General features: G+C 39.2%; 1 protein-coding gene across 1 annotated transcript in view; it reads right to left on the reverse strand.

Moving 5' to 3' along the window:
• Positions 1–21,019, reverse strand: part of LOC310941788 (ankyrin repeat and BTB/POZ domain-containing protein 3-A) — a gene marked incomplete at both ends in the record, with an annotated part of 178,178 nt that extends 157,159 nt beyond the window's left edge. The window contains one exon of the mRNA XM_083907036.1: positions 20,152–21,019. Coding sequence (XP_083763162.1) covers positions 20,152–21,019 — 868 coding nt within the window. The remainder of the gene's footprint in view (positions 1–20,151) is intronic.
• Between the last annotated feature and the right edge of the window lie 4,456 nt (positions 21,020–25,475).

Consider the following 25,475-nt stretch of genomic DNA (forward strand, 5'->3'; position numbering starts at 1 on the left):
AAATAGGGTTGGACCACCAGGAGGAAGCTTGCGTACCACCGGTGGTCCACGTACCACAGTTTGAGAACCATTGATATATCATGTTTCTGATGGGTTGTCCCATATCATAGAGCTAGATTTTAACCATTACCCCATTGTAAGACAGTTCCAAGTAACAAGAATATAAAAATACGATTGGACCACCAGGAGGAAGCTCGCGTACCACTGGTGGTCCACGTACCACAGTTTGAGAACCATGTGTTTCTGATGGTTGTCCCATATCATAGAGCTAGATTTTAACCATTACGCCATTGTAAGTCAGTTCCAAGTGGCAAGAATACGATTGGACCACCAGGAGGAAGCTTGCGTACCACCGGTGGTACACGTACCACAGTTTGAGAACCATGGCTATATCATGTTTCTGGAGGGGTGTCCCATATCATTACCCCATTGTAAGCTAGTTCCAAGTGGCAAGAATATGAAAATAGGATTGGACCACCAGGAGGAAGCTTGCGTACCACTGGTGGTACATGAACCACAGTTTGAGAACCATGTGTTTCTGATGGGTTGTCCCATATCATAGAGCTCGACTTTAAACATAACGCCATTGTGAGTCAGTTCCAAGTGGCAAGAATATAAAAATAGGATTGGACCACCAGGAGGAAGCTCGCGTACCACTGGTGGTCCACGTACCACAGTTTGAGAACCATGTGTATATCATGTTTCTGGAGGTTTGTCCCAGTACGTGGGGTTAGATTGTCACTGTTACTTCATTGTAAGACGAGTGACAAGAATATAAAAATAGGAATGGACCACCAGGAGGAAGCTCGCGTACCACCGGTGGTCCACGTGCCACAGTTTGAGAACCATCGTAAAAAACGGTAGAATAAAGCGCTCGGAGTGAAATGGATGCCAAATTTTAACCAGACTGAATTATTAAAATGATGAACTTGGTGTTGGGTTGATTTTATTGAGCCTTTGAGGAAAAAAATGCTGTTGCAAACACAATGTAACAGCGTAGCATAGCAACCGTAGCTGTAGCTTGTTTGTGTGTGTGTGTGGCCGTGACATGTGGGTTTGATGATGGGTGTGTGAGTGGGTGTGTGACAACAAAATACTCTGCTATTCAGCAGTGTTATTGTTTTTCGTGTGTGTGTGTGTGTGTGTGACACAGTCAGGAAAATGATGAAAATGTGTTTTGTTTTCTCTTTCCTCCCAGGGTCCAGCTGCTCGGCGGTGAAATTAACATGATATATTTTGCGTAATGTGTGCGACCTACAGCTGTGCTGCCGCGCAAAATTGTCTCTCGGAGAAACTATTCGTCTGGCAAAGGGGGGGGGGGGGGGGGATTAAAACAAGATGAATGGATTATTCCGAGAGAAAACAAATACAGTCAAAGTTTGTTTTTGCGTAATGTTGATTTATCCCGACTGACGACGTCAACCTGGATCTATAAAAGTAAAATGACTTACAATGAAAAACATGTTAAACATATTATTTATTAAAGGCGCCATATGTAAGAGTGTGGCCAAAAACGGTTACTACACTCAAATTCAAAACCACCGAGGTCTTTTAGGTTTTCGTTTTACGACGTAACTGGCAACCCGCGGTTGCTCGGCAGCTTGTAACTCTGCTGACCGCAATGATCGGTAGACGGCGGTAGGTGGCGCCACATGTTTAAAAAAAAAAAAACAACATGATTTCAACCAACGTTAGCTTAATACATTAGGAGTTTAAAGGTGTAGTTGGGTTTTACTCATCTCTACAAATACAATTTAATTGAATTGAGCACAGGAAACCGAGAACAAAATAAAGGACGGGTATGTTTTTTTGTGGGTGGAGCTATAAAACGCCGACCCCGAAGGGCATTGGTTTAAATCCAAAGGTCAGGATTTGGTCTAGTTTTTCCTTCTTGTATCGACTCGTCCATAATTCTCTTTAACTCCACTCTCTGGACTCTCACTTCCTGAAAGAATATTAAAGCGCGGCTCTGGCAGAAGTTGACAGTCGGCCTCTTTTCTTCTCTGTTGGACGTCCAGAGCTGTGAAATCGGCCAGGAAACATCAATCAGGCCCCGGTTTTCCACACCAAAACCAACGCTCACTGCCACCGCCGCTCACTGGTCGTCCTCCATTTCAGCGTCTTATTCTTAATTCGCCGATCGTTTCCCGCTGCCTTCAAGAGAGTGAACTTGATGAAGTGTCTGGCTGTAAAGTTCTCCTCGGGGGGGGAAAAAGGATTTGGCCTCGTCCGTGTTTCAGTGCAGCGCAGGTGATGTATTTGCGTTGTTTAGAAACCTCATTCCCGAGGTTAGCGAGCGTTCCGGTGCGGAGGACGACGGGGATTTCCTCTGGCCGGGAAGACGGATTGGATGGCTGGATTTTATGCGCGGCTAAATCGAGTCAAAAGGGGGGAAGTCGGTGAGGGAAAATGGAAGCTATAGCAGTGTTAAAACATGCTATGCTAGGATGGCTATGAGAGACTTGAGATTAGCTTATTTGTCATAAACGGGCTAACACACAGTCGACACCGCAACGACATGTTGTGGACAAGAAGAAGTATAATAATATAGGGAAAATTAAATTAGCTTTGCTAGCATTGCTAGCAGGCAACCAGAGTAACGCTTGATGGGATTGTATAGCATTAGCTACTGGAGCTCTTTCAGTGTTTTCTGATTCTTGCTAAAACAGAGAGTTAGGAATTTAAAAATTTTAGGTTAATTTTTTAGAAGCTAATCATGGAATCCATGGAAACTAACTTGGTTAGCATGTTGTATAGCGCTAACCATGGACGAAACTTGCTAGAAATGTCTGGTACAGTCAGTAAACCGCCGTTTTCCGACGTTTCTGTTCTCATTTTGTGATTTTTTTGAATCTGCTTATATGATGATTTATGGGCCTTACTCACCGGATGCAGCGCCCCCTTTTTGTCAGACTTCTTTGAGTTTTTAAATCAGAGTTTGTGCTTATTTATTCTAGATAAAGACTAGCCAGCATCCTCGGGTAATGCTATGACTGTTTTAATCAAAAATAAAACACATTTTTGATATAGCAACCTTTTATGGGTGATTTTAAATATAATATTACGATAATAATTAATTGAAAACACTATGGTTTAGCAAGAATAAGACACCGTTTTCCTCTTTTTTTGCTGAATTAGTTTGTTTTTGGTTCCAATTTATGGCATTTTCTACATGAGCAAAATATGGTTCCTAAGCTGGAAAATCAATAATGGTACTTGGAAAATAGGAAATATTAGAAGGAAAAGATTTTATTAAAATGACAAATTTAGCTGCATCTTCAAATATTACTCACTTATTCCAAATTGTAATCAAATTTTATTTGATAGATTTTATGAATGATTTCCAGGTCCATAACATATGAGAAACCGTTTTCCTCTTTTATTAAGTTGATTTTCTTTGTTTTGCTTCTCATTTATTTCATTTTCCTACATTGTCGGACAAATACGTGAGAGTTTCTTTGAACTCGACTTTCTCAAGATGTTCCAATCGTTTCCTTTTTATCGTCCTTCGTTCGTCCGTTCTCGTACAAACAAGCGGACGAAACGCGTTCACCTTTGTAAGCGAAACAGACGACGTACAGAGAGACTGAGGCGCGACGAGGGGGGGGGAAGGAGATCAGCGTGACACGTCCTCAGTTCTATTTAAAGAAAATAACGAACAAAGGTGAAAAGGAGAAACAGTCACGCACTGATCTCTGTTGTTATGAAACGCCTGGAGTCGCTGTGAGGAAGTGTGTGTGTGTGTGTGTGTGTGTGTGTGTGTGTGTGTGTGTGTGTGTGTGTGTGTGTGTGTGTGTGTGTGTGTGTGTGTGTGTGTGTGTGTGTGTGTCACGTTGACAAAGACTTTACGTAACAAACAAAAGAAAACAAAAGGTTCTTTCTTTTGTTATTTTCACAGACAGGATTAAGTCTGGATTGAGACTGAGTCAACTGACTTTAAGATAGATTTTAGCTAACTTTAAGCTAACGTTGAGCTAATAGATACAGAGAAAATGATTTAGTTTACTTTAAGCTGATAGACACACAGACGGACATTGTTTTAGCTAACTTTAACCTAACTTAAAGCTACAATTTAGCTAACTTTAACCTAACTTAAAGCTACAATTTAGCTAACTTTAAGATAACTTTAGGCTGACCTTGTTTTAGCCAACTTGAACCTAACTTAAAGCTAAAATTTAGCGACGTTTGAGATAACTAAGCTAATAGATAGAAATTATTTTTAGGTAACTTTAAGCTAAAGATTGAGCTAACTTTAAGCTCTCTTTTAGCTAACAAACTAAACTATAGATAGAAAATATTTTAGCAAAATGTAAGCTAAAAAAATCGCTAACTTTAAGCTCTCTTTTAGCAAACAAACTGAAAGATAGATATCTATTATTTTTAGCTAACTTTAAGCTAAAAAAACTGCGCTAACTTTAAGCTCTCTTTTAGCTAACAAAACAAAGGATAGATAGAAATTATTTTAGCAAATGTTTAGAGACAGATGTATAAACACTGCTCAACTGTGAGTTTATACTCACAATAACATTAATGAGAGAAAAGCTAAACAAACTACTTGTCATTTTTCCCCTCACATCACTAGTGTTTTATCACAAAATTGCAGCGTTTAAATTCTTCAAACATTCAGACTCGCTGGTCGGTGCTGGATTAAGTTTTACACGAGCGTCACACACTTCACTGCTGTCCAGACAAATGAGAGGCGTCCAGAGTAAAAGCCTGTGGATAAAAGTGGATAAAAGTGGACAAAAGTGGACATCAGCATGTTTTCATGAATCATCCAAATGGTACAAGAGCTCATGATCGGCTCTTAATCCCACTTCTTTCTCTTCCAATTTCCTGCCTCTCAACCACACAGAAACTACAAGTACATAAAAGAGCTTTGTCTCTTTGATTGGATTGTGTTCTTTCATCCGTCAGGAGTCGACGTGACGTGATAAATCGGACGAAAAACAACGCAGTGTTTTCTCCAAGGACGGAAACGTTTCTCCATTCTCGAGCCCCGACGCTCGCTGCCAACTGATCGTGTAACAGTTTGTCGTAACCTGTGCTTACGGCGAACGCCGCACAGAGATGCGAGTCGGACGTTTGTTTCAACGTCAGAAACGCAAAAGGCACAAAGAAGCCGAGGGTCAGCGGGAGAACACGGAATAAAAGGCTTGAACGAAAAGTCAAAGTATTATATGAATACACGTAATTCAGAAAACTCTTCAGAGCAGCAGATGTCAAAGTCAAATATGTTCTCTGTTGTATTTACATTTCGATACTAAAGGTGCGCTAGAACGCAATTACGAGTCACTAGTCCGTTCCAAATCAGCTGTTTATGACGGACGGCGTATCGTATTACATGATTTTCTGTTCCGTAGCAGCTTCCCGCCACATTTAAACGACTCGAAGTAAATTCAAAATCTCTCTGTCTCCACAAAATCTATCACAGGTTAGGGTTAGGAGGATGGCGGCGTGGTTGGTTACCATGGAGACGACTGAAACGGTTCGACCGGAGCGCGGAACATTTCAGTAGCCCTAAGCTACTAGCTTATAGGGATGGGGGGGTGGAATTGATTCACATAGGAATCGCGATTCTAAACACTATGCATTGTATCAATTTTTGAATCGAGAATTGTATGAATCGAATCGGTTGAATCGATTCGATCGAATCGTAATCGAATCGTGAGCCACCCAAAGATTCACATCCCTGCTAGCTTACCCCAACTGTCCAGTGATGAAGTAAAAAAAAAAAAACATTTAGTAAGTTAAATTAATTTAGTCGTACTAAAAATCCACTATTTAGATATTTGGATCGATGTGGGTTCACTGTATTTCTATCGCGGTACAGTTCGGTTTGAACGTCCCACACAAGTATGGAACAACGCAGAACTGTAGATCAGTTAAAAATGCTTTAAAAATTGCTTAAAATGTGTGTCAATCTCCAACATGTAGCAAAAGGAAATCAAAAAAATCAATCACAATGAGTGAAAAAGCAGGTTGAGTTGGTGGTGGTGACCAAAAATGGAGCAAAAAAAAGCACAGTTTGGCTCCACATTGGCTTATTTTTTGCTTTTCCATCAGTGATAGTACCTGGAGCTTTAGGACCCGCTCTGGCGAGGTTCCTGAGCAATATCTGACTGTAGATCCGTTAAAAAAAAAAAAAAAACTTAACTTTATGTTAATCTCCAACATTTAGCAAAGGAAATGTCTAAAATCTCAATATTTAAATGAGGAGTCTGGTGTATTTACAGCACTGCTGAGAGGCAGCGATCGTGAATTCAAATCCCAACCCGTTCCGTGGCATTTCTGTCAAACGTGGACCATTCATGGTCTGGTTTTAGATTTTCCTCTTCTCTTCCAACGTGAAGTCTTACATCATGTCAACCGTCAGAGAGAAGCATGACTATAGAAGCAGACGGAGTTTTGAAATCGCGTAAAGTCCCAACAGAAGAGACAAAGACAACAATGCGTGACTCACGTTAGCGTCGGAGGACGTGATTAACGTCCAGACAAACATCCTCCTCATCCTCCTTTTTACGAGAAATCACGTCAGATCACTGCCGATCAATCTGCTCGACTCATAGCACACTTTTAGTTTTGCTTTCAGTTCCTGGTTGTGGTCGTATTAGGTTTGTTTTCTCACAGATTACGTCTATTTCTCTAATTTTAACATTTTTAAACCTTTAGATTTTAGCGTCGGAGGGTTTTTGACCTGACAATTTTTCACATTGAAGGGTTTATATCAAGATACACAGCGCTCAACACATTTATTAGATCATAAAAAACGACGAGAAATGAACATCAAAGCGCAGTGAAGTGAGAAAAATGGTCAGAATCAAAAGTGAAACTAGACTTTGTGCATGATGAAACACCATCAGCGGAGAAGAAAGAATATAGTTTATTTTTCTTGTTATAATTTGGGCTGAACTGACCTTTTCCTGCGTCTGTGGAGAACAAACTTTATATCGGACATAAAAGACTAAAAGAAAAAAGCTCAACTACAGAGCGTTACATTCAAAAATGGACAGTTTTCTGGGTTTTCTCTGTGAAGTCAATCAGGAAAAAAGAATATACAGAATAGCCACCAGGGGGCGACTCTGATACCCTTAATTTATACAACATTTTCCTGAGGAGTTAACGATTTCACTCTCGTTCATCATATAAGAGTCAGTTTTGTTAAAATATGTTGTTTTTTAGAGGGAAATAGGCACCAGGGTGATTGACAGCTGGTATCGTCCAAAAGGAGCCTTACGCAAATTTGCGTCAATTTGCGACTATCGCGCAAACATTTTATCGGACATAAAAAAAAAAAAAGCTCAACTACAGAGCGTTACATAAAAAAATGGACATAGTCTTCAGGATTTTCTCTGCGAAGTGAATCAAGAAAAAAATAATATACAGAATAGCCACCAGGGGTCGACACTGCTACCCTTGATTTATACATTTTCATCACTCTCGTACTTAATATAAGAGTCAGTTTTGTTAATTTATGGGGGGATAGGCGTGGACACCAGTGTGATTGACAGCTTGTATCGTCCAATAGGGGCCTTACGCAAATTTGCGGCAATTGCGTCTGTCGCGCAAACATTTTATCGGACATAAAAGGCTAATAGAAAAAATCTCAACTACAGAGCGTTACATTAAAAAAATGGACATGGTCTTCAGGATTTTCTCTGCAAAGTGAATCAAGAAAAAGAAAATATACAGAATAGCCACCAGGGGGCTACACTGCTACCCTTGATTTATACATTTTTCTCACTCTCGTACTTAATATAAGAGTCAGTTTTGTTAAATTATGTTGTACTTTAGAGGGAAATAGGCTTGAACACCAGTGTGATTGACAGCTTGTATCGTCCAATAGGGGCCTTACGCAAATTTGCGGCAATTGCGTCTGTCGCTCAAACATTTTATCGGACATGAAAGACTAAAAGAAAAAAGCTTAATTTGTGTCTCAAATATAGAGCGTTACATAAAAAAATGGAAGTAGACTTCTGGATTTTCTCTGTGAAGTCAATCAAGAAAAAAAATAATATACAGAATAGCCACCAGGGGGCGACTCAACGTCCAATAGGAGCTTGATGCAAATTTCCGTACTGCACCAATTGCATCTATCACGCAATTGCGGGATGACTTTAGTGCATTTTTGTGTATCGCGTCGCCAATAACGCGAAATTCGGAAGACGACGCTATTTTGGCGATAAAGACGGTAACACCATGTTCACGCCGAGATTTTTTGCGTCGCTCTGCGCAAATATATATTAGGTGAGAAAAATGCTTTTTGGGCAGAGAAAGCAGGAAAAGAACAGACTGAACGTTCCCTTTTTTAATCTCTTGGATGAAGATATTTTAGCTTATTTTGTTCCTCACACAAAATGATCCAAGGTCTTTGAGTCTGAGGTTGTTTTTCTTGCGGCAAACATTGAAAAAAAGGCCTAAATACATAAAGGTTTTAACATAACAGAGAAAATTGATTCCAACAAAGCACTCGTGTGATAAGACGCCGTGTCGGCGAGAGTCCACGGGTCTGAGCGTCTCGTGGACGGAGAGGATTTATCGTCTTTGTTCAGGCTGCAGCTCCCCCGGTGTCCACCGCGGCTAATCCCTAATCTTAATGACGAGCAGATAAGCACAAGTGTTAATTAAAGAGAGCTGCGCCTGTAATTACGTCTCTGAGGGAACCGGAGCCGGCGTCTCCTCCACAACTCGTCCTCCAGCCGACACTTCGCGTCTCTGCTCACGCACTTTATCAGAATCCCAGTTACGATGCCCGACTCTCATACGCTGTCTTTATTTCTGACCCTGATAAACTCACGTTGTCTTTTAAAAATAGACACAACCTGCTGGGTTCGTCTTGGCTGCTGATGTGGAAATGGTTTAACCCGTGAGGGAGAACTCAAACTCAAAATGACCAGTGAACTTTGAGGCTGGTCAGGGGGCGGGCAACTGTTTAGGATTTAGGTTTAGTGATTAGAAATTAAAAATGATATGTTGCTAATCCAATTACAAATATTTGGGATTATATTGTACACTATTTATATAGTTAATGGAAGAGGATTAGGACCTCATGTGAGAAAAAAAATCTGAATTCTAACTTTAATCCCAGATTTCTGTGAAGAAAGTCAGAATTATAATTGTAAACCCAGATTTATGTGAAGAAAAAAATCTGAATTCTGAATTTAACTCCAGATTTATGTGAAAAAAGTCAGAATTCTGACTTTAATCTCAGATTTCTGTGAAGAAAAAACACAGAATTCTGACTTTAATCCTAGATTTCAGAGGAAAAAAATTCAGAATTCTAACTTTAATCCCAGATTTCTGTGAAGAAAAGTCAGAATTCAAAATTGAATCCCAGATTTATATGAAAAATATAGTCAGAATTCTGACTTTAATCCCAGATTTATATGAAAAATATAGTCAGAATTCTGACTTTAATCCCAGATTTCTGAGGAAAAAAGTCAGAATTCTAACTTTAACCCCAGATTTCTGTGAAGAAAAGTCTGAATTCTGACTTTAATCCCAGATTTCTGAGAGGAAAAAAAGTCAGAATTCTGACTTTGATCCCAAATTTCTGAGGGGGGGGGGGGTGCAGAATTCTGACATCAATCCCAGATTTCGACTCTTGTTGGCAGCCGTGTTTTCATTGTGAGCTTGCATCCCTAGCATCCCTAGCATCCCTAGCATCCCTAGCGTATCAGGCTGGTTTCCAGCAATAGTGGCCCAAAATCACTGTCAACACCTCACACAACCAAGGCTGGAATATCTCAATATCTCACTCTGACCCTGTGATTTCACCTACTTTTGAGGAGAATGAGTCGATCCACACACCAACGACTGGCAATAAAAACCAGGGCAATTTGAGTTGGTCCTTTGTTGATCATGGCAGAGTTAGAGCTTCATTTGCTCCACACCACCACCAACAATACCAATAATATTCACAGAAGATCACGGTGCAGCATATGAAATTAAAGGCAATATTACCACGAGCCAGAGGAACTTGGAGAGTTCGTAAAATTCAATCTCGTTTCCCAAATAACTTCACATTCAGCTGCTGCTGTGAGGGACAGGGGGACAAAGGACAGGAGGACAATCAAGACAATAACAACAAAAAAGCTACGACTCCAGCTTATTAAAAACCACAGAGGAAAACAAATATGCAAACACCAGAGGAGGCGACCTCACCCCCCACCACCACCATCATCACCATCACCACCACCATCACCCGCCCCCCGAGCAGAAAACACAATAAAATATGGTGTGAAAGACAAGTGAGGAGAAGAAGAAGACGAAGAAGACGACAAAACAACGGACGCCTGCCGACAATTTAATACACGGGACAACGGGAGGTCGTTCCACGTTCCTGCAGAGGTCGCGTCGCCTCCTCGGGGGAAGGACGCGCACTGAGTTCTGCGATAATATTTACATATTTAAGAAGGAAAGTGATGACGGTTTAAATCAGCGTGCGGCAAACGGTGACCCTAACCCCCCGCCAGCGCTAACATCCGGGCCTGTAGATGAACTCGAAAAATCGGATTCAGGTAGCTTTTTTTTCTTCACGTAGAAAACCCTTGATTTTGAGTTTCCATGACTCTTACTGAAGTTAATTCCTGAAAATATGAACGGATTCAACAGAGATCGAAAGTTTCAAGACACTAGCGTCAGTCTGTGTTAGCGTTTTTCAAGAAAAGTCGCTTAAATTTGCACATTTTTGTACAAAATTGTTCAAATTAGATGAAGAAAATGTTGAGATGGTAGAGAAAGATACGATGTTATTGGCCGCGGCGTTCAACGATCAAACTATCCGACTTGATTTCGTTTTCATTACGTTAGTCTGACTAATGGTACCTTAGTCAGACTAAGGTACCAGGAACAATGCGATTCATAGTCCGATTACTCCTGCGTATAACGATGTATTTTTGCTAGCGCTGTCAAGCATGACGGCGTTTCCATGACGAGTCCCTAAAGTAGGGCTAAACTTTCAAAAACAGAGGCTGAATTCTAACTTTAATCCCAGATTTCTGTGAAGAAAGTCAGAATTATAATTGTAAACTCAGATTTATGTGAAGAAAAAATCCGAATTCTGACTTTAATCCCAGATTTATATGAAAAAATTGTCAGAGTTCTGACTTTAATCCCAGATTTATATGAAAAAAGTCAGAATTCTGACTTTAATCCCAGATTTATATGAAAAATTAGTCAGAATTCTGAATTTAATCCTAGATTTCTGAGGAAAAAAAGTCAGAATTCTAACTTTAATCCCAGATTTCTCCTGCGTATAACGATGTATTTTTGCTAGCGCTGTCAAACGTTAGCGCGTCAACGGCGTCAAAGTTAACCCATGACGGCGTTTCCATGACGACTGACGCCGAAAAAAGACGCGCGCGACGCCATGTTTTACGCGACTCCCGATTGTTAAAACGAGTCCCTAAAGTAGCGCTAAACTTTAAAAAAACAGAGGCGCACATATGCAGTAACACAGGTACGCTGGTTATTTGTAAATCGACTGTAGGCGCGCTAAACCGGCGCTAAATGGAGCTAACGGAGCTAACTGGTAAACCTGGTGCCTGGACTCGCGGCACGTAAACATGACGTCGTGGAAACGTGTCGTGCGTTAACGCGCGCTAACCTTTTTGCACAGCACTCATTTTGGGGTGAACAAATCTTACGACGTCGAGTTTCCGCGACTTCTTTTCAGCGCGTAAATGTCGACGCCTGAATCTAAACTGCGGCTCGTTCTTCAGACCTCTTTCTTCCTCCGCTCTCCTCCACCTCCGACTAAATATAGAGACTAAAATAAACTCTTTTTACGAACGCTCAAACTTGGCACAAAGAGAGAGCAGCGAGCGTCGGATTAGCGCGCGGGTAATGACGGTTAATTATTATTCAGCCCCAGGTCTGACAGTTTAATTCAGTGCGGTTGGAAATGTGATGATATTTTAATAAAAAAAAAAAAAAGGGTCTTCCCTCACTGTCATAGGACGACATCACGTTTTTTTTCAGCTGCGTGGCCTCGTCTGCACCATGAGGAGGAGGAGGAGGATGAAGGAGTGAGGCAGTCGTGTGTGGCATTTTCATCGCGGGCTAAATATCAGCGTCAAATGAAGGGGAATAAGAGGATGTTTGGGTTTTGTGGGAGACGATGATGATGAAAGGGTGAAGAAGGCGATCGGTGCGTTCGTTATTCACTTCCAAATGGTTAGAAATCCATAGTTTCGTTGAATTTTTCCTGAGGATTTAGGTGATTTTCAGCACCGCGGATAAAAAAACAATAGAAAATAAGACATTCGGAGGTGAAGTAGGCAGAGGTTTTGGGTGTTTTGACTCAGATTATGGACAAATATGAACCAGTAACTGGAATTAAACATCGTTTTTTTGTCATTTAATAGTTATATTTTATGAAATTGAGGGGAAAAAAACAGTTTCCTGAAGTTTAAAAATCATACAAAAGACTTAAAGTCCACAAATCCCTTAAGTGCAATGATTTTGGCTTTTTTTGTTGTTGTTTTTTGGAATGCAACCCCGACTTCTTTGTTATTATTTATGTATTTATATGTTGTTTTTATACCTGCATAAAAGGAAAAACTTTCAATAAAAACTTGAGTGTCAAAAAGAACGTGTTTGTCAGTTATAAAGGAAAATCACAACATCATCAGCGTACAGTGTGATTTTCTGCTGATGGATATCCAACAACGTCTTGAAATTGTGTGTTGCATATTACATTTTCTTTTTGTTTATTCTTATTTTTGTTTTATTCATGAAGACGGTTACACGAGGCCTACAATAATGACAACTTTTTATACTATATTTTCGACTAAAATTCTATGTTTTTCCCCTTCGGTTTGTTTTTGAAGCACAAACTGAAAATGTGCGTCAAAAACAAGGCAGAAGGAAACACAGAGTTCCCCGACACTGAGCCTCATATTTATCTCAGAGAGCTATTTCACATCATTTTATGTGGAACCACACTTTTTTTTTTTTTTTTTTCTACACCGGTGCTTTTAGAGGAGAAACAACACGGTGGACAAAATAACAACCTCAAAGATCCTCATCAGTTTGGTGAAAAGTGCAATTCTGTGCAAAAGTCTTAGGCCAATTCTGGAACAATCATACAGTGTATATATATATATATATATATATATATATATATATATATATATATATATATATATATATACACACATATATACACACATATATACATATATATATGTATGTATAAATATACATATATATATATACACACATATATACATATACATGCATATACATATGTATACATATACATATATGTATATATATATACATATATGTATACATATATACGTATGTATAAATATACATATATATACATATACACACATATATATATACACATATGCGTATATATACACACACATATATACATATATATATACACATACATATACACATATATACATATTATACATATATATAAATATACACATACATATACACATATATACACACACATACACATACATATACATATATATACATACATATATATATATATACATACATACATACACGCATATATATATATATATACATATATATACATACATATATATATATATACATACATACATACACGCATACATATATATATACATACATACATACACGCATATATATATATATATATATATATATATATATATATATATATATATATATATATATATATATATATATATATAAATTCAAATGATGCACAATAGTTTGAGAGCTTTTTCTTACATTTTATTCTCCACATTTTCGTTTTTTCCTTCATTAAAACAAGATTTCTGATTGTTTCAGCATCTTAAATGTGAACACTTTCCGGTTTATTTGCTCCACGTAACAAAGTCATCAATTAAACTGAATCATTTTTGGGTTTTTGGACAAAAACAAGACATCATTTCCAGGTTTGAAAAACAACAATTCTCAACATTTTATGGACCAAAAAACGATGACTCGATTGTGAAGATAATGGTTAGTTGTTCGCTCTAGAACAAAGAAAAGTAGGTTTTACCTCATGAAGATATCGTGTTTTGTCCCGATATTCAAGAGCGTAGAAGAAAACCGACCTTTAAATTAGATCATTTTGACGATGTCGACTTACAACAGGGTGAACGCGTCAAACCCCGTGGAAATAACACAGTCACAGTGGAATCCTCATTATTGTCACTGGTTAAAGCTCCGTCACATAAAGCTGACGGAGCCTTGAGTCTTCACATCCAAAACATTTCAAGCTCCTTCATGTTTTTTTACTTCACACTCACTCAGAGTCGGTGCTTTGGATAAGAGGGTCACTCAGCCCACACAGCAACATCTTACACCTTCTCAAGTGAGGCAATGAAAGTGTTTCCAACAACAACAACAACAACAAGGCCACGCAGCAGCCGCACAAACACACATTTATGCGTCGAAAACAGTCATTAACACCAACTTTCTCCATCATGAACGTCTGACGACAACAATGGCTTCAAAGACGCAGAAGCTGGAGCTTCTTTGAGGTGAAATATCTGACTGCTGCCATTGTTCGGAGGCTTTAGGGGGGGCGGGGCCTAAAGGGAATAAATATTCAACGAACCGTCCAAGACCTCCCCCTTTGTTCGGGAGCGCAGTTATTACACGAGAGCCAGATAAGCCGCGGTTATTAGCTTTTCCAGCTGAGCGACACCTAGCGCGTTATCGCTAAAGTGCACCGAGGCGTTGGCGTCAGTTCAATAGGACACGAAGTGCCCTTTAAAGGTCAAGTGGGTTGTTAGGATTTTTCCAAATAAGGTTACACGCACCATTAACACTCAGTACGGCCATAGTCCGACTAAGAAGGTCCGAGAAAAATCTATTTATTTATCCTGGCAACAGTACGGCAATTTGTACGTCGTCTCCTTCTACTTCCGAGGAAATTTGTCCGACTCACAAGTCCAAACTAAGCGCGTACACGCAGGATTAATCGGACTATGAATCGCATTATCCAGGTATGTTAGTCCGACTAAGGCTACCAAAAAGTGTATGAAAGAGATAGAAGGAGAGCGTTAGCTAACTTAGCTAAAGTTCCCAGTGTTGCTTACCTGAAAATATGTCGTTAACTAAAGTGCACCGAGGCGTTAGCTTCCGTTCAATCAGACACAAACGCCCTTTAAAGGTCAAGTGGGTTGTTTTTGGATTTTTCAAAATAAGGTTACACGCACCATTAACACTCAGGAAGGCCATAGTCCGACTAAGACGGTCCGAGAAAAATCAATTTATTTATCGTGGCAACAGTACGGCAGTTTGTACGTCGTCTCCTTCTACTTCCGAGGAAATTTGTCCGACTCACAAGTCCGACTAAGCGCGTACACGCAGGATTAATCGGACTATGAATCGCATTATCCAGGTACGTTAGTCCGACTAAGGCTACCTCGGTTTTAGTCGGACTAAAATAGGACGTTCAGCCAAGGTTATTATCGTTGAAAGAATTAGAAAAAGAAAAAACCTGAAACTGAATTGCGTGTTTATAAAACCAACTAAAAGTAACCAAAATGTGCTAACAAAAATAAAAGCGCAAAAAAACTCAAACCAATGAAAAACGCACACTGCGGTCATGCTACGTACACATACACGTACATAACTGTTCCTACCGTCCGTTTTATTTTTATAAACATTAAACCTACTCGGTTAATTTTAGCGGGACAGCTACAGACGACAATAGCGGACTATAAAAACACTACATACGTTAAATATCCACCAACAAAAAGTGTATGAAAGAGATAGAAGGAGAGCGTTAGCTAACTTAGCTAAAGTTCCCAGTGTTGCTTACCTGAAAATATGTCGTAAACTAAAGTGCACCGAGGCGTTAGTGTCCGTTCAATCAGACACAAAGTGCCCTTTAAAGGTCAAGTGGGTTGTTAGGATTTTTCAAAATAAGGTTACACGCACCATTAACACTCAGTACGGCCATAGTCCGACTAAGAAGGTCCGAGAAAAATCTATTTATTTATCGTGGCAACAGTACGGCAATGTGTACGTCGTCTCCTTCTACTTCCGAGGAAATTTGTCCGACTCACAAGTCCGACTAAGCGCGTACACGCAGGATTAATCGGACTATGAATCGCATTATCCAGGTATGTTAGTCCGACTAAGGCTACCAAAAAGTGTATGAAAGAGATAGAAGGAGAGCGTTAGCTAACTTAGCTAAAGTTCCCAGTGTTGCTTACCTGAAAATATGTCGTAAACTAAAGTGCACCGAGGCGTTAGCTTCCGTTTAATCAGACACAAAGTGCCCTTTAAAGGTCAAGTGGGTTGTTAGGATTTTTCCAAATAAGGTTACACGCACCATTAACACTCAGTACGGCCATAGTCCGACTAAGACGGTCCGAGAAAAATCTATTTATTTATCGTGGCAACAGTACGGCAATTTATACGTCGTCTCCTTCTACTCTCGAGGAAATTTGTCCCACTCACAAGTCCGACCAAGCGCGTACAAGCAGGATTAATCTGACTATGAATCGCATTATCCAGGTACGTTAGTCCGACTAAGGCTACCTCGGTTTTAGTCGGACTAAAATGGGACGTTTAGCCAAGGTTATTATCGTTGAAAGAGTTAGAAAAAGAAAACTGAAACTGAATTTGCGCGTTTATAAAACCAACTAAAAGTAACCAAAATCTTAGCCAAAATGTGCTAACAAAAATAAAAGCGCAAAAAAACTCAAACCAATGAAAACGCACACGGCGGTCATGCTACGTACACATACACGTACATAACTGTTCCTACCGTCCGTTTTATTTTTATAAACATTAAACCTACTCGGTTAATTTTAGCGCGACAGCTACGGACGACAATAACGGACTATAAAAACACTACATACGTTAAATATCCACCAACAAAAAGCGTATGAAAGAGATAGAAGGAGAGCGTTAGCTAACTTAGATCAAGTTTCCAGTGTTGCTTACCTGAAAATATGTCGTAAACTAAAGTGCACCGAGGCGTTAGCGTCCGTTCAATCAGACACGAAGTGCCCTTTAAAGGTCAAGTGGGTTGTTAGGATTTTTCAAAATGAGGTTACACGCACCATTAACACTCAGTACGGCCATAGTCCGACTAAGACGGTCCGAGAAAAATCTATTTATCGTGCCAACATTGCAGCAGTTTGTACGTCGTCTCCTTCTACTTCCGAGGAAATTTGTCCGACTCACAAATCCGACTAAGCGGGATTAATCGGACCATGAATCGCATTATCCAGGTACGTTAGTCCGACTAAGGCTACCTCGGTTTTAGTCGGACTAAAATGGGACGTTCAGCCAAGGTTATTATCGTTGAAAGAGTTAGAAAAAGAAAAACCTGAAACTGAATTGCGTGTTTATAAAACCAACTAAAAGTAACCAAAATCTTAGCCAAAATGTGCTAACAAAAATAAAAGCGCAAAAAAACTCAAACCAATGAAAACGCACACTGCGGTCATGCTACGTACACATACACGTACATAACTGTTCCTGGTTAATTTTAGCACGACAGCTACAGACGTCAATAACGGACTATAAAAACACTACATACGTTAAATATCCACCAACAAAAAGTGTACGAAAGAGATAGAAGGAGAGCGTTAGCTAACTTAGCTAAAGTTCCCAGTGTTGCTTACCTGAAAATATGTTGTAAACTTCCTAGATTTAAAAATATCTCGTATAAAGTCTCTCATTTTTCTTCTGCTCTGCCCTTTGAAAATATATACCCTATATTCAGTATTTCGTTCAGCGCTTGCGACGCATAGCAGCTAGCTGCGCTCTGCTAGCATCTCATGCGTTGTGTCATGTGATATAGTGTGGTTTGAGGTAGATGTAGCACAAGACCAAAACTCTAAACCAGCAATTTAAACACATATCGCGACCACAAATGCGTACATTTTTAAAGTGGACACTGTAAATCGACGTCCTAGCCACGTCCGGCGCGCTCCTAGCGCCTCGCGGTAAAAGGGGCGGAAAATCTCTGCCCACTCAAACGCGTGAATCACCCGCTCTTGCGACAGCTAAAGCGCCGCGAACGAAGCCGGTATTTCTATATGTGCGTTTTCCTCCGTCTCCAATGACACACACACGACGGTCATTCTATTGTCTCGATATCGTACGTTTCGTACACAAACGGCGGATTTTTCTATAAAGAACCTTGACATGAAGACATGAGTCATGAGATGAGTCACCAAAGCTTGATGTGGATTCTAAATAACAATGATAATGCCTCATCCATAAGGGATGAGTTGATATATATATATATATATATATAGATATAGATATAGGACAATAACAATATATATTTACGTGGTGTTGCTTCATTTCAACAAATACAAACACCTCACAGAACGTGTTGTTGTTTTCTCACAAATTGAATTCTTGACGCCTGCAAAAAAGGAGCTGGTGAAACTGCAGCAGAACCTGAACTTTAATAATAAATGTCTTCACGTTTCTCTTTAATCAGACGTCACTGCAGCGAAGTCACACAAAAAAAACATTCACTGGGTTCTAGATATGTCAAATATCGGTCAAATATCGGTCAAGATCCCTGGACTGGACATCAGGGAAAAAAAGAAAAATTGATATGAATGCTAAAATAAGAAACAAAAGCAAAATAAACGGGCAGAATCTTCTACAAAATATTGGTATCAGTATCAAGAGATACTATATCGGTATCTGGTATCGGTCATTACTCGTAAAAGCACATTTTCTATACAAGTTCCCTCACCACCTCTAACAGAGGCTGCAGCAGATTAACCTTGAAAACTTAAGATTCACATTTGCTGCAGCTGAGTCACCAAAGCTTCTTCTGGAGATTTTAGATATCCAGTATCGTATCGGTGAGATATCAGTGCGGAAAATATCACCTTAATGCTTCACGAACCGCAGGCCTGGTGATCACATGGCATTTGTGGACATATTTTACAATAAAAAAGAAGTGGAATCTTCTACAACATATTGGTATCAGTATCAGGAGATACTATATCGGTATTTGGTATCGGTCGTTACTCGTAAAAGCTAATTTAAAGTGTCAGATGATGATGTTTTCTTTGCAGATTAACCTTGAATTTAAGGCTCACATCTGCTGCAGCTGAGTCACCAAACCTTCACTGGCTTCTACAGATTTCAGATATTCTGTATCGGTGCGATATAATTGCCGGAAAAAACACTACATATCACTTTAATGCTTGTGCTGCGATCACATGGATATATTTTAAGGATAAAACAATAAATAATAGCAAAATAAGAGTGGAATCTTCTCCAAAATATTGGTATCAGTATCAGGAGATACTATATCGGTATTTGGTATCGGTCGTTACTCGTAAAAGCTCATTTAACGTGTCAGATGATGATGTTTTCTTTGCAGATTAACCTTGAAATTAAGGCTCACATCTGCTGCAGCTGAGTCACCAAACCTTCAATGGCTTCTACAGATTTCATATATTCTGTATCGGTTCGATATAATTGCGGGAAAAAACACTAAATATCACTTTAATGCTTGTGCTGCGACCACATGGACATATGTTAAGGATAAGACAATAAATAAAAGGAAAATGAGAGTGGAATCTTCAAAAAAATATTGGCATCAGTATCAGGAGATACTATATCGGTATTTGGTATCGGTCGTTACTGGTAAAAGCCCATTTTAAGTGTCAGATGATGGTGTTTTCTTTGCAGATTAACCTTGAATTTAAGGCTCACATCTGCTGCAGCTGAGTCACCAAACCTTCACTGGCTTCTACAGATTTCATATATTCAGTATCGGTGCGATATAATTGCGGGAAAAAACACTAAATATCACTTTAATGCTTGTGCTGCGATCACATGGATATATTTTAAGCATAAAACAATAAATAATAGCAAAATAAGAGTGGAATCTTCTCCAAAATATTGGTATCAGTATCAGGAGATACTATATCGGTATTTGGTATCGGTCGTTAGTGGCAAAAGCACCTGTCAAGTGTCAGATGATGGTGTTTTCTTTAGAACTTCCCTCATTAACTGTGACTCAGCTGCAGCAGATTAACCTTGAAATCAAGGCTCACATCTGCTGCAGCTGAGTCACCAAACACGTGGAGATGAAAGCGCTTCAAAACTGTTTTGCGTCAATTATTGCGCATGTTTTTTAACTAAATAAAAAGCACGCCACAGGTTCTCCAGAACTTTTTCTCTTACCACTGGAGTTCTTGCCGCAGATCAGGTGCTGGTACGGCTGCAGCAGACCCCAGATCTCGGAGTCCCCGTTGATGGCTTGCTCCAGAGTCTCCAGCGTAAACTTGGGCACACCGTTGTCCCGCTCCACGAGCGCGCTGCGCAGCACGCGGCTGAACACCTCTCTGAACAGGCTCTCCATGCACGCGGTCAGGTAGATGGCGGCGTGCTCGTGGACGCGCAGCGCCACGCGGCTGTCCACCATCCACCTGAAGAACTTGCCCACGGAGAAGACCAGCCCGCAGCGCGCCGACTTGCCGCGGCTGAACTTGTCCCCGGTGCTCATGTTGTACAGCGAGAGCGCGCTCAGCGCCGCCGTGAGGCAGTTCACGGACACGGTCCACGACAGCACCACCTTGACGGCGCTCTGGATCTCGTGCTTGGTGCAGCGCGCGTAGCGCAGGCTGAGCCGCTGCGCCTCGCGCGCCACCCGCACCAGCGCGCGGCAGACGAGCGCCGAGAGCCGCGCGAGCACCTCCGGCGGCGGCGGGTTGCCCGCCATCAGGTCCTCGTCCTTCCTCAGCGCGCCCTCCACCTCGCCCAGGCTCCACGGCGCGTCCTCCAGCTCGGGCAGCTTGGCGCACTGGCCCGAGCACTCCAGTATCTCCGTGTCCTCCGCCAGGACGGTGTTGACCGTGTCCACGCTGTTCTGTCGGCTGTGCATGGATTCGGTCAGATGCCAGCAGTTGCCCCCATGCGGGAGAGACTGGTGCGTGTCGGAGCAGCACAGCGACACGCTGGAAGACCTGACCGAGTCCGCGGCTCCACCATAACCGGAGTCGAGCGTTAAATCCTCCAGCGTCCTCACGACGGTCTTACCCTTGCCTGCCATGGCTGCACCGCATGCTGTTGGGTGAGCTTGGTCTCTCAATCCAACGCCACAAACTCGTCCCGCGGTGTCTCCTCTCCCTCCTCCTCCTCCTCCTCCTCAGTGCGCTGTCCGAGGACCGGAGTGCGCGTGTAATCCCAGCCCTGGTGCGCAAAAATCGGCACGACTCCTCCTCGTTGTCCTCCTGGAGCTTCCGCGTGTTTTTTTTTTTTTTATCCACACACACACACACAAGCGGGCAAGAGCGCACGAGAGAGCCTCTCCGCCTGTGATGTCGTCCGTCCCCGTGTCCACGCGCGCCGCAACAAGCGCAGCAGCAGCAGTTGCGCACCGCAGGACTCTGATGAGGAGGCGGAGCCTGGAGGAGCAGAGCAGCCAATGCGCGTCCTCCACCGGATCTGATTGACGCAATCACAACACCTACCTGCCGCGTTACCTTTGAGCACGAGACTGCAGTGGACACGTGGACACATGACATGACATAAACAAATACTATGGGATTCTGTTGACACAACAATAAATCCTATGTTTATATATCCTGATATGTATCACACCGTATAAACAACATAAATAAAGAGCTTTTAGTTTGTTTTAATGACATTTGTTGCCCACAATATGGAATATTATCATCTATTTGGCACCAAACAATTTGATAAATGTAAATAATTGGTTCCAAAACTGTAGTTTTCACCATGAAAATGTGAAATATATAAGATATTTGATGTAAAAAAATACATGTAAACACACTATATAAGTAAATATATGCAGTGAAATTAAGAACATACTCCAAGAACTATACAAGAAACTTCAATGTAAGGACATTTTTTATTTAAAATTATAAATACAAACAAAGAATACTATTTAAAAAGTGCCGTGATGCCTTGCATGAATGATGGGCTCAAATTCCAGGTTTATTGTGAATGATCACATGTTTTCATGAATTCTTGGTTTGTCTCTATAGCAATTTTTAAAAAAAATGCACATTTAAATATACAAAATGACTATAAATGTAAAAATATATGACCTGAAACAATGATTTGACACAACGTTAAACGTGATTTTCTTTCAGTTTTAGGTTGTTATGACAGAATAAATGGAAGATTGTCGTCTAATTGATCCCAAACAATAGCCCAGTTATATCATTTTCTCTATGAAAATGTCAAATATAAGATATAATATAACACATTACATTAGAATATAATGTGAAAACTTACTGTACAAGTCAGGTATATACAGTATGTACAGTATATTGTTGTGATGTAACCTGTCCACCGTACATAACAATAATACAATACAAATGAACTTCTGATGTGGTGAAGAGGCTGTGGCGCCCCCTGCTGGCTGCACTCAAACTTCACTGTGAAGGAAAAAACCTTTGACACAGAAGAAGAAACGTTTCGGTGGAAATGAAAGTAAAACGCAGGTGACAATACACGTGATGGAAGGAAAAGAATGAAAGAAGTAAAGAAAGAAAAAAGAAGTAAAGAAAGGAAGACATTGAGAAAAAGGAAAGAATATAAAGAAGTAAAGAAAGAAGTAAAGAAAGGAAGAAAGAAAGAAGTAAAGAAAGGAAGAAAGAAAGAAGTAAAGAAAGGAAGAAAGAAAGAAGTAAAGAAAGAAGCAAAGAAAGAAGCAAAGAAAGAAGTAAAGAAGTAAAGAAAGAAGCAAAGAAAGAAGTAAAGAAAGGAAGAAAGAAAGAAGTAAAGAAAGAAGTAAAAAAAAGAAGCAAAGAAAGAAGTAAAGAAAGAAGCAAAGAAATAAGTAAAGAAAGAAGCAAAGAAAGAAGTAAAGAAAGAAGTAGAGAAAGAAGTAAAGAAAGGAAGAAAGAAAGAAGTAAAGAAAGAAGTAAAGAAAGAAGTAAAGAAATAAGTAAAGAAAGAAGCAAAGAAAGAAGTAAAGAAAGAAGTAAAGAAAGAAGCAAAGAAATAAGTAAAGAAAGAAGCAAAGAAAGAAGCAAAGAAAGAAGTAAAGAAAGAAGTAAAGAAAGAAGTAAAGAAAGAAGTAAAGAAAGGAAGAAAGAAAGAAGTAAAGAAGTAAAAAAAGAAGCAAAGAAAGAAGTAAAGAAAGAAGTAAAGAAAGAAGTAAAGAAAGAAGCAAAGAAAGAAGTAAAGAAAGAAGTAAAGAAAGGAGTAAAGAAAGAAGTAAAGAAAGAAGCAAAGAAAGAAGTAAAGAAAGGAAGAAAGAAAGAAGTAAAGAAGTAAAAAAAGAAGCAAAGAAAGAAGTAAAGAAAGAAGCAAAGAAAGAAGTAAAGAAAGAAGTAAAGAAAGAAGTAAAGAAGTTAAGAAAGAAGTAAAGAAAGAAGTAAAGAAGTAAAAAAAAGAAGCAAAGAAAGAAGTAAAGAAAGGAAGAAAGAAAGAAGTAAAGAAAGAAGTAAAGAAAGAAGTAAAGAAGTTAAGAAAGAAGTAAAGAAAGAAGTAAAGAAGTTAAGAAAGAAGTAAAGAAAGAAGTAAAGAAAGAAGCAAAGAAAGAAGTAAAGAAATAAGTAAAGAAAGGAAGAAAGAAAGAAGTAAAGAAGTAAAGAAGTAAAGAAAGAAGCAAAGAAAGAAGTAAAGAAAGGAAGAAGTGTGGTTAAGAACCAAAGCAATAGAGAGAGGGACGGAAAGAAATGAAAAAAGAAAGGATGGAAGGAAAGGGAAAAGGAAAGCAACAAAGGACGGAGAGAGGGAATGAAAGAAGAAGAGACAGAAGCAACAAAAAGTGGAAAGAAAGAAAGAAAAGATGAACAAACAAAAAATACTCACAAAATCCTGTCCAGTCAGTCAGTGAAATCCAGTCCACGATTGACCTAATTGTTATTATTATTATTGTTGTTATTATTATTATTATTATTATTATGATTATTATTATTATTACGTGTTTCTCTGGACGGTGAAGATATGAACACTATGTTTATGGGTCAGACTCTTATTTCTTCCTCCAAGAATAAGGACCATGGTCCAGATCCAGTATCCAGATGTTTCCACAGACCTTTGAGCCTTTCGAGGTGTTTCAGCACTTTGTTGTGATGTTGTCGTAAACAAACCCGTTCTCCACAACGTGATGTGTTTTTTTTTGTCAACAACAGATGAATTATGATACGACACACTGAGAGGAACAGTTGGTGGAACCATGATTCATGATGATCTCTGTTGGGGCTTCACCATGAAGGCAGGAGCTGCACCAACCATCTGCTCTGCTGTGTTAGATAGATAGCAATTATTTTAGCTAATTCTAAGCTAACTATGATGATAGCAATTGTTTTAGCTAACTTTAAGATAGATAGATAGATAGATAGATAGATAGATAGATAGATAGATAGATAGATAGATAGATAGATAGATAGATAGATAGATAGATAGATAGATAGATAGATAGATAGATAGATAGATAGATAGATCGCAATTATTTTAGCTAATTCTAAGCTAACTATGTTAGATGGATAGAAATTGTTTTAGCTAACTTTAAGATAGATAGATAGATAGATAGATAGATAGATAGATAGATAGATAGATAGATAGATAGATAGATAGATAGATAGATAGATAGATAGATAGATAGATAGATAGCAATTATTTTAGCTAATTCTAAGCTAACTATGATAGATGGATAGCAATTGTTTTAGCTAACTTTAAGATAGATAGATAGATAGATAGATAGATAGATAGATAGATAGATAGATAGATAGATAGATAGATAGATAGATAGATAGATAGATAGATAGATAGATAGATAGATAGATAGATAGATAGCAATTATTTTAGCTAATTCTAAGCTAACTATGATAGATGGATAGCAATTGTTTTAGCTAACTTTAAGATAGATAGATAGATAGATAGATAGATAGATAGATAGATAGATAGATAGATAGATAGATAGATAGATAGATAGATAGATAGATAGATAGATAGATAGATAGATAGATAGCAATTATTTTAGCTATTTCTAAGCTAACTATGATAGAGAGATAGCAATTGTTTTAGCTAACTTTAAGATAGATAGATAGATAGACAGACAGACAGACAGACAGACAGACAGACAGATAGATAGACAGACAGACAGACAGATAGATAGATAGATAGATAGATAGATAGATAGATAGATAGATAGATAGATAGATAGATAGATAGATAGATAGATAGATAGATAGATAGATAGATAGATAGATAGATAGATAGATAGATAGATAGATAGCAATTATTTTAGCTAATTCTAAGCTAACTATGATAGATGGATAGCAATTGTTTTAGCTAACTTTAAGATAGATAGATAGATAGATAGATAGATAGATAGATAGATAGATAGATAGATAGATAGATAGATAGATAGATAGATAGATAGATAGATAGATAGATAGATAGATAGATAGATAGATAGCAATTATTTTAGCTATTTCTAAGCTAACTATGATAGAGAGATAGCAATTGTTTTAGCTAACTTTAAGATAGATAGATAGACAGACAGACAGACAGACAGACAGATA

This window comes from Microchirus variegatus (assembly GCF_963457635.1).
Source record: "Microchirus variegatus genome assembly, chromosome: 20".
NCBI lineage: Eukaryota > Metazoa > Chordata > Actinopteri > Pleuronectiformes > Soleidae > Microchirus > Microchirus variegatus.